The 17,715-nt window shown below is 46.7% G+C and overlaps 1 protein-coding gene across 1 annotated transcript in view; it reads right to left on the minus strand.

Moving 5' to 3' along the window:
- Positions 1–5,244: 5,244 nt before the first annotated feature.
- The window catches only part of rarga (retinoic acid receptor gamma a), a gene marked incomplete at its 5' end in the record, with an annotated part of 35,827 nt that continues 23,356 nt past the window's right edge, over positions 5,245–17,715 (minus strand). Inside the window, 7 exons of the mRNA XM_083642122.1 lie at positions 5,245–6,871; positions 7,870–8,028; positions 9,013–9,217; positions 9,919–10,095; positions 11,111–11,274; positions 13,876–14,017; positions 14,910–15,058. Of these exons, the coding sequence (XP_083498248.1) occupies positions 6,507–6,871; positions 7,870–8,028; positions 9,013–9,217; positions 9,919–10,095; positions 11,111–11,274; positions 13,876–14,017; positions 14,910–15,058 (1,361 nt within the window). The 3' untranslated portion in view covers positions 5,245–6,506. The remainder of the gene's footprint in view (positions 6,872–7,869; positions 8,029–9,012; positions 9,218–9,918; positions 10,096–11,110; positions 11,275–13,875; positions 14,018–14,909; positions 15,059–17,715) is intronic.

Consider the following 17,715-nt stretch of genomic DNA (forward strand, 5'->3'; position numbering starts at 1 on the left):
GGATTCTTGACTCTTTATGTGAATAATTGATGCTCCGCATGTGGCTGCTGAGGATATTGGAAGATAAGGAAGATTTTAGCCATTTATTAATTCATTTATACAACTCTGCCTTTTCCCAGAGCCCCAACTTAACACTAGGGATGCACCAATATGACAATTGCGGCCGATACCAATAACCGATATTAATATTGCTGTTATGGCTGATCATTTACCAATGTCGATATGATCTGTATATAAAACAAGTTTCTATGATAATCACATTTTGTATATAGGCCTAGTGAAAAACATGTGTAAACTGTGAGTTTGAAAAATGTGTTCCTTTGTTTCCAAAACATTTGCAAAAGCCCATAAATCATAGATTCCCCCCCCCCCCATTGTTTCCTCTCAATATGAAAATCTCGGCCGACAATGATATTAACATTGCTGTTATTTTGCTCATCAGGCGATACCAATAATAGCTATATTAAAACAAAATAATACTAGCATCGGCCGATATGATATGATTGCCGATATATCGTGCATCCCTACTTAGCACGTTTTCCACTTTTTTTTTTACATTTCCAATGAGTAAGCCATCCCACATCAAGTAATGAGTCCAGCATGAATGATGTGGACGGATGAGTATATGGATATTCTGCCATGCTCCTTTAAATTCCCCCCAAGCCCACCCGGACCCCCTCTCTCTCCCTTGGGTTCCCATGGCAACGCCTTACAGCAGCTCAATATATGAGGCCATTTGATTGGTCCTTGTAAAATAGTGTATAATGTATGGGCTTTATTTTAATTCCAGTCTGCCGTTATTGATCTGTCTTTAATGATAGTTAATTAAAGAAATCATATAATTGATAGAATCTCATCTTGGTTTATTACTCTCGGCTGATTTTTTTTCTCTCTCTCTCGCTCTATCTATTAATAAAATCAAGGTGAGGGGCATTAGTATCCCACATGCGTACACTGAAGAAAAGAAGTGTTTACTATTGGGAGCTCTTTATTAAGACGGTTCCCATGCTTTCACGGAAAATCCTTTAACAGGATCAAACTGTGTGAGGAGGATACACTTGATTTCATCAGTGACAGTGATGCTTTTGGAGGAAAAAGTGACGTAAAAGTGGTCGTTCCTGAGGCTGAAAATATAATAATCCTGTTACGATGGGTTTTGTAATACGGGAGAAATCTAGAACCCCTTTGATTTTTGGTGACTATTCAAATAACATGTCATTTTCTATTTTTCCAGACCATCACATGGTGTCCATATTTGACTGATTTGGAGCTCAGTTTCATTAGGGGGTTATGTTCATAGTCTGGTGCCTACATGGCTGATATGAGACTTATCTCTGATAGCAACTATAGCATGTGCACAAGACATATGCTAATTTATAAACAATTGTATTATGAAGGAAAAACCTGCAGGAAAAAGCAAGTCTAAGATTTATTCTCAACCCTGCAATTGCAGAGTGAACTAATCTTCAGACCTGGCTTTATCTGATGTCCTTGTTCAGCAGGAGGCCTGTGATTGATGAGGCTCTGCACCCATAGCCTGCCATGACCCAACAGACCCCGCTCTGCAGACCGCTGCATGCAGCAGTGCCAGTGACTGTGGAGTCATGGTACAAGAGCTCCCTCCATTGTTGCTTCATGGTATTGCATGATTACAGCCGCCCAACGCTAATAAAACAGCCTCACTTGAAAGGATATGGGACGCAGGCTGGTGATTATAACTATCACAATAACAATATAAAATTTATGTTATAAGACTGTATAAATATGTTGCTTATTTCGGTGAAATTGATAATCATGTCCGACATTTTCCACAACAAATGAATCTGTAAAGCGTGTTCAGTAATCTCACAAAAGTAATTTATTGTGCCTCTTACTGTTTATATGGCTTTTCTTTGTATGACAAGAGTTGACATGAACCGAGGGTTGACAACACCTTGGCCATGTTGAGAGAAGAAGAGAAAAAAAACACCAAAACAAAATAATCTCAATGTTCTGTTCGCATCATTGTCATCATCATGACGACCAGGCAGAGAGACAAAGTGATGAGGTCATCACACAGACTCTCTGTGTGACAGTCAGCACCATACCGAGGAGGACATTCACCCATTGACTGAAAACATGTTAAAGCATTCACACACACGCACACGCACACGCACACACACGCGCACACACACGCACACAAAATGAGGAGACCTGCCTATTTTCAGAAGAAGACCTCAGAAGACCTCTCGCTGCTGCTGCAGAGAGAACCAAATTCATATTGCTTCATAATAGAGACAGCAGAAAAACCTCGCTGTGTATCAGCCCGCGCTTTCCCAGCTGACCGCGTGTTAATACACACGGAGACATTTTGGCAATAAAGACGAAAAAAACGATACATGAGAAGACATCCTCCTCCATGGCTTCTTTACAGAGAAGAAGAGAGGACACACACGAGAAGAAGGCAAGATGATATCATGGCTTTGGGTGATGAGAAGGCAGTTTTGCTGCATGGATGCCAGGCACCAGCACGGGGTGGTGGAGCGGTGATGATGCTTCGCCCCAACCCCGCCCCCCAGACCTGTCACCTTCTATGTACACACAGAGGGGGGGGTGAGCTGATCAAACTGAGTCAAGAATACACACATATTAAATATTGCCTGTTTCTAGCGTGCCCCCCCGCAGGCAGCTATGGTTTGGTCCTTACTGAAAAGCCCTGAGTCTGATTCCACGGTGTCTTCCATAAGGATTCCTGCTTTTCCACTTGCATATGTCTTTGATGATCTTGGCTGTTGATGCATGTGTAGGTACTGTGTGTGTGTGTGTGTGTGTGTGTGTGTGTGTGTGTGTGTGTGTGTGTGTGTGTGTGTGTGTGTGTGTGTGTGTGTGTGTGTGTGTGTGTGTGTGTGTGTGTGTGTGTGTGTGTGTGTGTGTGTGTGTGTGTGTGTGGATGTTGCCGTCCATGTTGGAAATGTGCCTGTGTGTTTTGTCTTGTTTGTTGACATCATCATCAGGGAGTGCTCTACGTTTGATTGTATTCAATATGGTGAATGGTAAATGGACTGCGTTGTTGGCGTTGTTGTTGTCAGTTGGACGCGCCGATGCTGCAGAGAAGCTGACAGACTCAAATCTACTCTCAGCGGGTGAGATGTGCCTTACTTGAATACAGGATCTCCAAAGTGCTACATATTACGGTATATTATGGCCAAGTGTCAATCTCTGTCCAGGCACTCGACGCCAGTTTGGCACATCTGTTGCAGCTGAGGGTAGAGTGAAATGAGTGTGTGTGTGTGTGTGTGTGTGTGTGTGTGTGTGTGTGTGTGCGTGTGCGTGTGTGTGTGCGTGTGCGTGTGCAGGCCCGTAGCTACCATTGAGGACACCGAGGTCATGACCTCGGTATTTTCCACACCAAAAAAAAAAAAAAATTGGAAAAATAGCCCCGGTCCCCAGATCTATTAATCTGTCATTGATGTTTTAATGCGACAGTTGATCGGAAATGCAACAATTTGCTTCCTCTCTGTGTGCTATAGAAGGAAGAGAGATACTCACAACATTCAGATTTTGCATTGAGGCTAGATTGGGGCTAGACTTTGGGGACAGTTCTATTGAAGTGAATGGGTAAGTAACTCCCCTGTAAGTGATGTTTGTGTAGATGGGCCATTGTATTTAATTGAGCAGTATTCTGCCATGTGACCTGTATGCAGAATATAAATTATATCATATGGGGAGACATTTATTTTTTGTATCATTTTAAGGCAACAGCACAGTAAAGAGGATATTAATCTAACATGATGTATGTAGTTCTTTATAGATCTAGCCTCTTCATTTTGCTCTCAAAGTGCACCAGATTGAAGCATTTTACTTTAAAATGGACAAATCTTTCTATCCGGGGGGGCACAACCCCCCCTGGGCCCCCCACGACGCACTAAAATGACCTCGGTATTTCTCAAACCCTGGCTACGGGCCTGTGCGTGTGCGTGTGCGTGTGCGTGTGCGTGTGCGTGTGTGTGTGTGTGTGTGAGTGTGCGTGCGTGTGTGTGCGTGTGCGTGTGTGCGTGCATGTGCTTGTGTGTGTGTGTGCGTGCTCTGCTGTGAGGATCACGAGATTATGGCCGGGGTCCCTGCCAGTAGTCAAACTCGTGTTCCAAAGATGACTTTTGCTAACTTTGGCACAAAGATACTTGTTTACGCGCTGACAGCATAATTGGTTGCAATGTGAGCAAAATAGAATAATGCCAATTCCCTGATAACACAAACTGGTTGAGTCACTGTAACATAACATTAAGTCTACTACTGGGTTGATTATCATTGACATCCACAGTGAGCCAAAGTGCCCCGAAAAGCCCCCAGCTAAATATATGAAGCTGTTGAGGGGAGACCCAGCCAGTTCTGATTACCCTTCTTTCCCTCTGAATATCTTCTCAGGAAAGCTCTTCAAACGAAAAAAAAACTCATCTAAAGGATTCATATATATAAAACCAGAATAACAAATAAAGACAAAAAATATAATGGTATATAGATATGTATGGACTTATTCATAAATTGAAAATAAATCGAGAAAAGAAAAAACTGAAAACAATATTCAAAAGCAATAACAGCAACAACAACAACAACAAAAGATTAGCATACTCGGTTTGGTTTTGCCCTGTACTCTTGTTTTCTTGTGAGAAGTGTGCTTGTTGTAAAATCCATTGGAATCAACTGTTCAGTTCTGGTGTCTGATTTGGCCGTTCCTCTATTTAGATAGAAACAACAATAGTAAAAAAAAAAAAAAAAAAACGCTTTCTCAAAGAGATCAAGTTCTTTTTGTCATGCAGCTTCCCTCTTGGCTGTGTCAGGAGTTCATCTGGTCGACTTTCATCTCTCCGTGTGTTCTTCTGCATGTCACTTGTCATGGACCATATGGCCTGAGTTAGACGTGTCTGTACAGATAAGGCTCTGCTGTGCTCCACTGTGGAGGACGCACTGATGTGCAGTAAGGAGGGGGGGTGCTCCACTGTGGAGGACGCACTGATGTGCAGTAAGGGGGGGGGGAGGGGGGGGTGCTCCACTGTGGAGGACGCACTGATGTGCAGTAAGGAGGGGGGGTGCTCCACTGTGGAAGACGCACTGATGTGCAGTAAGGGGGCGTGAGGGGGGGGGGTGCTCCACTGTGGAGGACGCACTGATGTGCAGTAAGGAGGGGGGAGGGGGGGGTGCTCCACTGTGGAGGACGCACTGATGTGCAGTAAGGAGGGGGGAGGGGGGGGGGGTGCTCCACTGTGGAGGACGCACTGATGTGCAGTAAGGAGGAGGGGGGGGGGTGCTCCACTGTGGAGGACGCACTGATGTGCAGTAAGGAGAGAGAGAGGGGGGGAGGCCAGCATTTTCTTAGGGGTGGGAGAGTGAGCGGGAGCCATGTTGTATGTCTGTATACAGTATGTGTGTTTAAGTGTGTGTGTGTGTGTGTGTGTGTGTGTGTGTGTGTGTGTGTGTGTGTGTGTGTGTGTGTGTGTGAACCTGTGTATGTGCCAGCCCAGTCCCCAGAATAAAATGTAGGCGTTGTACGTTTGTGGAATCCACAGAAATGCACAATATGAACATTTCTGAACCAAAATCACGTTTCTAGATACGTGAATATTAACATTATACACGTCATAGTACTGCCTCTCATGGTGAAGTATGTATATAACGTTATACACGTCATAGTACTGCCTCATGGTGAAGTATGTATATAACGTTATACACGTCATAGTACTGCCGAATGCGCCGAGGGTTGCGCCGTGGCCGGCGAGCCTGCAAGCAGCTCCTCGAAAATGTGACTCGACGCAAATGACGCGTCGAGCGGGAGTGTAATATAATGTAGATGGGGAGATAACAGGAGAGAGTGAAAGCTAGTACCAAGTATATGCACTACATTGTCTCCTTGGACTAACTTCTAGTCATTGAAATCCTAGTGAAATCACACAATTTTACTCATTTTGCTGGGACTCCCCTGCGCCCTCTCGTCAAGCTGACGTTTGAGTATACTGTATAGGACTAGCTGCCGCCGGAAAAGCTCCAAGTCGAGGCGGACGCAGGAGTATATTTTCCGTTTAAGGGAGTAGGCGTAGGATTGGCAGACCTGGAGCGTCCCGGTCTTACAAGCGAGAGAGCGCCAGTTCGACTCCCAAGTGAGGCACGTCGTGTTTTTCGTTTCCGTTTTAAGCCCAACCCAAACCCTAAAACCCATAACATCATAATCAAATTGCTTTGTTGCCTGAACCTAACCAACTACTTTTACTTGCCTAAGCTAACCAAAATTATTTTATTTGCATTTACACTTGGAAAAGCAGTGAGGTTTTCAAATTAACTGCCGTTCTGTTTCAAATTTGCGTTGAGATTGGAGGCGTAAAATGCCACGCTTTAGAAACATATTCTCTCACTGTTTCGTTTCAAAATTCACGTCCATATTGGAAATTTCCGTGGATCCCGCAAACGTACAATGCCTACATTTTATTCTGCCGATCGGGTTGTGTGTGTTGTGGTGTGTGTGCGAGACGCTCCCCTCACTGCGCCCTCCCCGCATGGCCTTTCCTCGCCCCGTCGATGGCATCCAGGACCCCCCAGGCCTCCCCGTCACTGTCCGAGGCCCGGTCCCTCTCCTCGTCGCCCGCCTCGTCGTCCTCGTCTTCGTCCTCCTCCTCCGGCGACGGCTCGCTGCCGCCCTCCGTGGCCCAGCTGTCGTCCTCGTCCTCGGCCTCTTGTTTCAGGACCGGGGCCGGGGGTGGAGGGGGCGGTGGGGGAGGGGGCGGCGGGCTGTCGTTGCTCTCCGTCTGGTCCTCGAAGGCCTCCGGGTTCTCCAGCATCTCCCTGATCAGAGGAGGCATGGGGCCTGGGATCTCCATCTTCAGAGTGATGGCTCTCTCTGCGCCTGGACACACACACACATGATACAGTAATGGCAGAATGTTAGCAAAACGTCTTTCACATCAAGGACCCCTCATTTAGTCCCCATTAGAGCTACGGACCTCCATTTGATGAGATTGTGTCGCTTGGACCCAAATCTGAGAATATTCTTTATTGTTAGGCATAATTTTGTTGAGAAAACTATCTCTAAACTTTGCAGGTAAAGAGATAACGGTGAAATTCAAAACAGTCATTCTTTTACTTTTTCTAATTGGATTAACTTCTTGTAACGTTTAACAATTCATCAATTTGCTAGGGACCTCTTGGAACCCCATCAAGGTCCCCGGACCCCACATTGAGAACCCCTGTTAGTAAAACAGCTTCCCTGCCAGAGTTAGAGATTGATTGAACCTATAAGATCATATGTACTAGTTTACACATCATTTGTCATTTGTTGCATTTATAAGGTGCCAAGTACCAGAAGGCAATCCAAACTCAGTGGAATATCACATGGAATATCTGAGGTTAGTCAGTCCTGACATTTGGTAGTTCATGGTTGTAAAAGCAAGGAGAGATGTATCATGGACGTTTTAGGAGAAGAGCCTTTAGATGAAAAGGATATAATGGAATTATCTTCTTTTTATTAAGGAGGTCCATCCTACTTTCCTACAACTCACAATGGCGAGTATATGTAATTTGCTTCCAGTAATAAAACACAAAACAAAATCCTAGCAGACTTCTAAGCAGTATAGAACAGCTGACAGGCATTCGGTGTCTCTCTCATAGACACTTCAAAGAGTCTGAATGTTTGCTGACAAAGGGGTGGGGCTTGATCCCAGCTCCTCCCAGCTCATTACACCCACCCAGCTGCCCCACAAACAGCGAGGCGATGCCATGTGTTGAGTATTTGTGGTTTTAAGTTCATCTCATACGAAGTGTCTCCGTCCCACTAAAACCGATGGGGGCGGTCGGACCCTTCTCTGAGACAAGAACTTCTTTGAAGCTCGGGCTCTTCATACTGACCCTTGGTGCTGATGCCCCTGAGGTCTGTGATCTTCATCAGCATGCGGGGGAACATGTGAGGTTTGTTGGGGCGCCGGCGGCGGGCGTAGATCTTCAGGGCCTCGAGCAGAGGCTCCTGCAGCTTGTCCACCTTCTGGGGCTCCTCCAGATCCATACGGTCTGGAGAGAGGGACACAGTGACACGTGTATTATATAGGAGGAATCAGTGCGACATCATGACAACAAAGAACTTGCTTCCAGGGTGTCTAACGTCAGTGGTGCTGCAACAGAAACTAGTGTGAAGTAAAGCCGAAAAGCTGTGTCAAACAAGTGCTAATATCTCAAAAACTATACATCACATCGCTTGTATTTTGACATTGTGAGTGAGAGCAGAATTATCTGAAGGGTTTTGCTGTATATTATATGTATGTAGTGTTAAAGGTGTGTGAACTGTCACAGTTTTAATGTGTGTGAATTTAGCAAAAAGTGCAGCCTGGAAAGTCAGCTAGAGTGAATTGTGACATCGTGCACTCAAGGCTGGCTACATAGGATACCATTATAAAGGTTGAAAAAAGTATCAAACTTAAAACAGCGATTTCTCAAAAAGTACAAAAGATCCAAAAGCTGAATTCAAGTGATGAAGTACTAAAAGTGGTAGCCTGGATGAACCCAGCCTTCAACGTGACGTCACAGACTATGCCTGTAACGTACGTTTCGTCACTGACAGTACATAGAGGCCACGTGGAGGCTGGGTTTACCCAGGCTATAAAAGTGGTGACCCGTTTAAAGTTTGAATGGAGTTTCTGGCTTAAAGTATGAAGGAGTAGTTTGAGTTCAAAGCGAGCATGGTTTGACCTGCTTAAAACGGACAACACGTGTGAGTTATACACCCAGATGTATAGCCAATCTGTTTGTTTACAAACATTGTGATTTGTCCTATACCAAACACAGAATTACACATAAGATTTAGAATGATTAATTTCATGTTTGAAAACATACTCGCATATGAAAACAAATAAATGTTGTGTTTTACTTGTATTTTTCAGTTGATCAATAAAGCAATGATGTCATTCCTGACACAGAAACACATGTTTATAGAAGCCACTTCCGCTTTCCAACCAACATGTGTGCGAGCCAGCCTCGGCCCCCTCATGGTTGCAGTACCTCCACAGATGAGGCAGATGGCGCTGAGGAGGCCGGTCTCTGTGTCGTCCATCTCCAGGGGGAGAAGCTGGCCGGCGAAGGCAAACACCAGGTCTGTGAGGGGCCCGAAGCCCGCGTTGTGCATCTGAGTCCGGTTCAGAGTCAGGCCATCTGAGAAGGTCATGGTGTCCTGCTCTGGGGTGTAGCGCGTGCAGATCCTCAGCATCTGTGGGCCGCACGAAGTGGAAAAAATCCATAAGCAGTGAGCTAAAAATAAGGTGGTGTCCAAAGGTAAACTGCAGCACCAAAATATTCACAATTGCAAAAACAGGCAGGCATCAGCTTATGGCATCATGCTATTTGTGGCCAACTATTTTCACTCCCAACACTGTCATGGGCAAACCCTCCTGCACTACTGCTTTCCACCACCAGGTGCCAGTATTCCCTCATCTGAGGATGAACAGTTATGCAGCTCCAGTCTATTTCAGTGATTCTCAACCTTTTTCACATCAAGGACCACTCATTTAGTCCCCATTATGGCCACAGACCCCCCCCCCCCCATTTGAGGAAATTCTGTCTCTCTGACCCAAATCTGAGATTATTTATTTTTATTCTGGGAGATTTGATTTTGTCCAGAATTCCATGACTGTTTGTGATGTAGGTTGAGAGATAACAGTCAAAAACAGTTATTCTTCTACCTTCTCAAATTGTGTTAACTTCTTGTAAATGAAATAATGCTTGACGTTTAAGAAGTCATCAATTTTCTGGAGACCCCCTGGAACCTCCCCACGGACCCCCGGTGGTCCCCGGACGCCATGTTGAGAACCACCGGTCTATTTCTAAGATACAGGCTCTGTCGACAAAGTGAGTGAAGGAGAGAGAGAGAGAGAGAGAGAGAGAGGGGGGGGAAAGACAGTGTCTCCGCACCAGTATGTCCAGACAGGCCGATTTAAGCAGGGTGATCTGGTCGGCGATGGTGAGGGTGGTGAAGCCTGGCAGCCGCTTGGCGAACTCCACGATCTTGATGATGCACTTGGTGGAGAGCTCACTGAACTTGTCCCACAGGCCCAGGTCCAACTGGACACGGTGGTCTGAGCTGGAGTTCTGTACAATGACACACGCACACGCGCGCACGCACACACACACACACACACACACACACACACACACACACGCACACACACACACACACATCAGCGTGTTGTAAGAGAGGTGGTGTGTGTAACCCTGTTTGCACCGGGGATGAGCGTGTCCAACACATTTACATATTACATCAATCAAGGGAAAACCCCCATTTACATGTAGCATCCATCATGCAGAGGCCACACAGATGGCTTTAATGGGGAACTGAATGAGTTAAGCCAGCGCTCTGTTGGGAAAAGCTACGGTGAATTTACGTCTTTGCGTGCGACGTGGGAGCCCCGGGATGTCAGCATACCAGCGAGAACGCTGCCAGTTGCCACACACAAACACACACGTAACAAAGAGTACGAGAGGGCGCCCGCCCGGGTAGCGCGGCAGTAGATTCCCTGCCTAGCAAACACGAGGGTCGCAGGTTCGAGCCCCCCGTGTTACCTCCGGCTTGGTCAGGCGTCCATACTACAGGCACAATTGGCCGTGTTTGCCGTAGAGATGCACCGATCCACTTTTTTTTCAGTTCCAATCTAATTCCGATCCCTGAATTTGGATATCTGCCGATACCGATTCCAATAGCAGAGCTCTTGGCAACTCTCCCAAGTAGCTGCAGCTTCCACCTTTTACATAGTAGCTGGATCTGACTGTGACATCAGTTACTATTTGGTTTGGTCATCAATGATCTCATAGCATCAGTTACCTGCTTCATAATACAGTGCACACCTCGTATAGTGATCAGCTTGGGACGGGTCAAATTGATCACTAATAAGCGGATGATCATTATAACCGATTTTTTTTCTTTTTCTTTATTTCTCGTGCAGATTACCATCTAAATGACATTTGTATATGTATTACATGAATACAGCACATATAAAGTAAAGGAATGTTATTGACTTTAAAAATCCATACAGTAAGTTAGCCCTCCAGCTTTTTCAAACACAGGTAGTGTGTACAGGTAGACATGCAGCAGGTGTATATGACTTACGGTGTGGTATTTGCCCAGTTGGCACAGTGACGGGAAGGTTTCTTGGTGAGCTTTGCTGACTTTGTTGACCAGCTCCTCGAGCTCTCCGCTCAGCTCATAGCTCTCTGGAAGCACCACCTCCTCCTTCACGTCCTTCTTCTTCTTGTTCCTGTCATTGCGCACCGCTAAGAGAGGCAAAACAAGAGGGGGGGGGGGCAGCAGGTGGACAGAGATGGATATGACACGTTTGAGTGAAGTACAGAGAGAATATTTTGCCACCACCACCTGACACAAAACCCTTTATTCAATTTTTGAGACTTGTGTTCCATATCTCTGTGATCACATGTAAAACCATCCCCTGCACTCATGCTCTGTCTCTTGTTCACGGTTGTCATGGCCATCTTGTGCTCGTAAGTAGTATTAAGCAGAACTCAGTAGCGGTGGCGGTCGCCCTTGACAAAATGAACAAACCCTGTCCTCTGTCACGGCATAGCGACACCGGCTATCTCTCTCTTATCACCCGTTCTCTTCCTTCGCGTCCATCTCTCTCTCTTCAGTTTGACCGCTGCACATAAGCCAGTCCTCCGCTCGCTCGCTCCCTCCTCGCCCTCCTCCTCCTCCTCCTCCCATTCTTTCCTTCCTCTCAGGATATCCAGTAATAGCAGAGGCACAATGTGATCCCGGTCTTAACACACATCCCACACAAAACATTACACCCACATACATGTCCCATGAGCCTCTGCACGCCCGGGTCGAGACACCGCCACTCACACCCCGTCAAATTATACAGGGGCGCCAAATTGGTGGTTTGATTTCCGCAGAGAGCGCAGATTCCCTCTCTAGGCCATCATCTTTTTGTCAAAACTCAAAATGGTATTTTCTGCTCTGGTGGCTTTGTGAATGAAATCAGTGTCTGTGTTTGGCCCGGAGAGCGGAGGGGGGAGGTTCTGTGGTGAAACAGGAAGTCAGAATCATTTCGTAAAAGCGATTAGTCATATGATTGGTACAGTGCCCTGCCCTGCCCGGCCCGGCCTGGCCCGGCCCGCCCGCTCGGCCTCGCCCAAATCACCACCCTGCTCGGCTCATCATCATCTGCTTTCAGTCTCCGTGCTGCTTCGCTCCCCAGAGTCTCTGACCGAGCGCGAGTGGATCCATCCTCCTTTGAAGTGCTGGAGTTCCCACAATGTGACCCAGATTTCCGTGGTGGTGTAACGTGGAAAACCAATCACATCTGAGCCCCAGAGCACGAGCCAGAGTGAAAATATTCATTCCACGCCTCCAATGTCTCCAAGGTTCCCGGGTATATTATGCTATTGCTCTGGGGAATTCTGTGAAAATAAGAGTCTAAAACCTGAAATCCGCAGAGTGACATGATGGCGCACGTGTGCGCATCTATGCCAAGGAAGGGCAGGTTCGTTTGGTCACATTGAGGCCAATGCAGCGGTACCCTAAACTACAGTTCCTCGAATGGCCACTTGAGGGTGGCTCCAAAAGCGAGCCAGACCCCAATTCACCCCCACTATCTCTATAGCTCATTTCACCTTTCATGACAACCGTATGGGGGCTGAACTTCTATATACTGTAACTCCACCCCCTTTAGAGCAAAATAGAATGTATAAATAAATAAATAAATAAATGTTTGGGGCGTGATTGACAGGTCGCTTGGTCCAGTGATCGTGTAGCTGATCACGGACCAATAGCAGGTGGCGCTGCGGGTCTGGGAAAGCCCCCCTCGCCCAAATATGGCTGCAAATACATCACATCTGACTCCAACAAAACAAGATGACGTCACACTCACTACGTCCATTGTTTGTACAGTCTGTGGTCTGTGTGTGTGTTCATGTGTGTGTGAGTATTCATGTCTCTATGGTCTGTGTGCGTGTTCATGTGTGTGTGAGTATTCATGTCTCTAAAATATGATATGTATGTGTGAGTATTCATGTCTCTATGGTCTGTGTGCGTGTTCATGTGTGTGTGAGTATTCATGTCTCTATGGTCTGTGTGCGTGTTCATGTGTGTGTGAGTATTCATGTCTCTATGGTCTGTGTGCGTGTTCATGTGTGTGTGATATGATATGTGTGTGTGAGTATTCATGTTTCTAAAATATGATATGTGTGTGTGAGTATTCATGTCTCTATGGTCTGTATGCGTGTTCATGTGTGTGTGAGTATTCATGTCTCTATGGTCTGTGTGCGTGTTCATGTGTGTGTGAGTATTCATGTCTCTAAAATATGATATGTGTGTGTGATATGATATGTGTGTGTGAGTATTCATGTTTCTAAAATATGATATGTGTGTGTGAGTATTCATGTCTCTATGGTCTGTATGCGTGTTCATGTGTGTGTGAGTATTCATGTCTCTATGGTCTGTGTGCGTGTTCATGTGTGTGTGAGTATTCATGCCTCTATGGTCTGTGTGCGTGTTCATGTGTGTGTGAGTATTCATGTCTCTAAAATATGATATGTGTGTGTGAGTATTCATGTCTCTAAAATATGATATGTATGTGTGAGTATTCATGTCTCTATGGTCTGTGTGCGTGTTCATGTGTGTGTGAGTACTCATGTCTCTATGGTCTGTGTGCGTGTTCATGTGTGTGTGAGTATTCATGTCTCTATGGTCTGTGTGCGTGTTCATGTGTGTGTGAGTATTCATGTCTCTATGGTCTGTGTGCGTGCTCATGTGTGTGTGAGTACTCATGTCTCTATGCACCCGCTCATGTGCACTGCACACACAGTGGTAGGAAGTGTGTCTGTGCGTCCCGGGGGACTCAGCCCTGCAGTGCTCACCTTCCTTGGACATGCCGACCTCGAAACACTTCTGCAGCCGACAGTACTGGCAGCGGTTGCGGGTGACCTTGTTGATCTGACAGTTCTTGTCTCGGTGACAGGTGTACACCATGTTCTTCTGGATGCTGCGGCGGAAGAAACCCTGGAGCAGCAAGGACAACAGAGCCAAGACGAGAAGGACAGAGAGAGAGAGAGAGAGAGAGAGACAAGGAGATATGATGCTAGGGCTGCTGGGAGATATGGACCATATAATACACAATATATATGTCTGTATTTTCTATGAAGTGGACTAATGTTAAAAGTTCAGCCAAAGCCCCATGTGAGATAAAGCACGTGCATTCAAATAAATGCATGGTTTCCTTCCCTGACTATTGGTGCTTTCACAAAAATATTTACACAATGTGATTTTCGATAAATAATTGTGGATATAATGATAAATAATATTTTGATAAATAATTGCCAGTAATGTGGATATAATGACTACAGTAAGTGGGTAAAGACAAATAATAGAACAGCTAGAACAGTCTGCTAAGTTCAGAAAATGACATCCCTTTACTGTAATGCAGCCTTTAAAACCAGGAAAATACAACACTTATGCCATATCACCATGTTACCATATCCAAAATCTAAGACGATATCTTGTCTCTTATCACGATATCAATATAATATTGATGTATTGCCCAGCCCTATGAGGCCTTGTATTTAAATCATTGAATTAAGGATGTGACATTAAACTGTTTAAATCTGCTTTGCACTGTTATGATTGGGCCTTTTTTGTTCCCATCCTTATTGGTGATTTATTGTCATGTGCTCCTCCCCTGCACGCAGCGCTGCTATCTGACCCACTTAACACAAGAAAGCAGATCAGTAGATTATCAAAAGTGCCTTCAAGGCTCTTTCTCTCTTCTCTCCTGATGCAAAGGCAGGTAGGTAGCTCATCATTCTCGCAAACCAGTATCTTCTGGATGCATGTATTGTGATGCATTGAGACGAAGCAGGCTGTGCTAAAAGCAGGTTCCTGGCAGGTTCCTCACCTTGCAGCCCTCGCAGGAGCTCACCCCGTAGTGATACCCCGATGACTTGTCCTGGCACACGAAGCAGGGCTTGTAGACACGAGGTGGGGGAGGTGGAGACGGAGAACTGGGCACCATCTCCTCTGAGCTGGTGCTCTGGGTCTCCACCGCTATGGAGCGAAAGAGAACAGAAAACAGAAGAGGTGATCAGCTACAACTGAGAAATCACATGTCGACTTGTCAATACATGGCAATTCAAGCATGTTTGAATTCGATCTGAAATTTAAGTGACGGCTGACAAAAGCCATTTCCTGTTCCACTCGCCTTGTTTTGATTTGTGAAGCCAGCATGAGATATTAAATAACGCTCATATTCAGTCGGTAAACATTTTGCCTGGAGGTGGACGGAGATACATGATCAGATATTCTTTCTCACTCAGTTACTCCATGGGGAGACAAAGAGAGAGAGAGAGAGAGAGAGAGAGGGAGAGAGAGAGAGAGAGAGAGAGAGAGAGAGAGAGAGAGAGAGAGAGAATGATCTCATTTGTCATTATCACTGTACTTGATGCGTTGGCAATATTGTCTTTGTTACATTCACGCCATTAAAGCTAATTGAATTGAATCGAGATCGAGAGAGAGAGAGAGAGAGAGAGAGAGAGAGCGAGAGAGAGAGAGAGAGAGAGAGAGAGAGAGAGAGAGCGAGAGAGAGAGAGAGAATGAATGTAAACAGAAGGCAACAGTCTCTTGTTTCCACCCACCCATGTTCACCCTAAGGGGGCAGCACCCAGGTGGAAATTGGGGAGAGCAGTGTTTGTGTGAAAAGGGGGGGAAGGGGGGTGATTGAGAGAAGAGCCAAAACAAATAGCTTTTTTGAGGGAGATAAGTGAGGGGACTGTGATTGATTGACAGCTCCTCTGATCAGGCCAGGTTAGAGAGAGAGCTGCTGAGGCCAGAAGAAGAAGCTGGCTCTTCCTCATTCCAGCCAATGACAAGGCTCCGATGATGACATCTTGCGGCATACAGAAAACACACGCGCGCGCGTGCAGGCAGCCATGACGCAAAGCCTTCCTTCTTCTTCTTGCAATCGGAACAACAGCCGTGACGTCAACAGCCGCTACCTCGAGTCACGCTCGCACCACGCTACATTACACGTCGTTATGTTCCACCCTGCAACCCAAATAAGCCCCTTTGGACACTCAAACTATGCAACGTATGGATTCCATACTTCCCATGAGAGACATAAGACCCCGCACACACACACACACACACACACACACACACACACACACACATGCTAGGCTGCACACACTCCCCGACACACATGTTGACCCCCCTTTACCCAACAGCACTTCTTTCAACTTTCACCCTTGGTCACCCCTCAAACTTCACCCCCCCCCCCCCCCCCCCCTCCACCCCCTGACACACAAACCCTCTTTTTCTCTTGTTTCCTGGCCCTAAATTCCTCAGTGCAGCCCTGCCAGGTTTTAATAGAGGCCCAGGCTCGTAAGGCGGCCTATAAAGGCGGTCCCATGGCTGGACTGGAGGCCCCGGCCCGGCTGGCCTCCACTTTATTGGGACTGGGTCACCTTGGGCAGCTATTCACACCAGCAGCTGTAGCCCCCCAGCCCGTAAAAAGAGCCAATCATAAAATAAAAAAACAGGGAGGCTCTAAAATTCTAACTTTTACTACTGCAGCCCCCACCACCTCCTCCCCCCCCTAGCACCTTCAATGGAAAGCACAGAGGGGCTAGCCTAAACTTAACCTACAACCCCCCCCCCTCCTCCTCCTCCTCCTCCTCCTCCCCTCTCTCACACCTCCGCCTCCTCTTCCTCCTCCTCCTCCTCCTCCTCCTGCCCTCTCTCACACGCCCTCCTTCTCCTCCTCCTCCTCCCCTCTCTCACACCCCCTCCTCCTCCTCCTCCTCCTCCTCCTCTCTCTCACACCCCCTCCTCCTCCTCCTCCTCCTCCCCTCTCTCACACCCCCTCCTCCTCCTCCTCCTCCTCCTCCTCCTCCTCCTCCTCCCCTCTCCTCTCTCACACCCCCCTCCTCCTCCTCCTCCTCCTCCTCCTCCTCCTCCTCCTCCTCCTCCTCCTCCTCCCTCTCTCACACCCCAGGCTCAGGCAGGGGAAGAAGAAAAAAACACCAGCTTGGCTTTTTACAAGAAGGGGGGAGACTTCAAAAAGAAGGGAGGAAAAAAGGGGGCATAAAAAGAGGAATTTGATAAAAAACAGAGAGAAAGGGGGTGGAGGAGGAGGGGGGGGGGGAGGGGGAGGGCAGGACACAGTTGCTCCTAAGGGCAAGTCTTGTTCAAGACCAAGCTGACCATAATATACCATATACTGCTGCTGCTCCAGCTGCTGGGACTAGCTCATTATATGCTAGGAGCAGGAATAATGTCAGACATTTGTCATTTGTTGCCTGCCTGCTGCTCAAACATCTGTTTTTCATCTGCATTTTTATATATTCCACTATTTCCAATTCCACATTCAAATTCCTGACTTTGAAAAGCCTCTGACTTTGCTGGAGGCAAAGATGTTTTCCATTTTACTTTTTAAGAGCAAATCCCAAAGCCAAATGTGCAAATCAATCTCGATAGAGAGAAGCTGAAAGTTTGAGGCTGTGGCGGCGGCACGGCGCTGAATGTTTCTACAGCAGTTCTGGTTATCGGGCTCGGGCCAGAATGTAACAACGCGTCGGGCCCGCGGGTCAGCTGGAGAGCAGGAACCCTGTGAACGTGCCGTGAACCTCCCGTGTTTATGCAATAATAACATCGGCCCAATGAGGCTCCGCGCCGAGCGCTGACAAGCCCTTAGAACAGGACAAACC

This window comes from Poromitra crassiceps, assembly GCF_964638095.1.
Source record: "Poromitra crassiceps genome assembly, chromosome: 8".
Lineage (NCBI taxonomy): Eukaryota > Metazoa > Chordata > Actinopteri > Beryciformes > Melamphaidae > Poromitra > Poromitra crassiceps.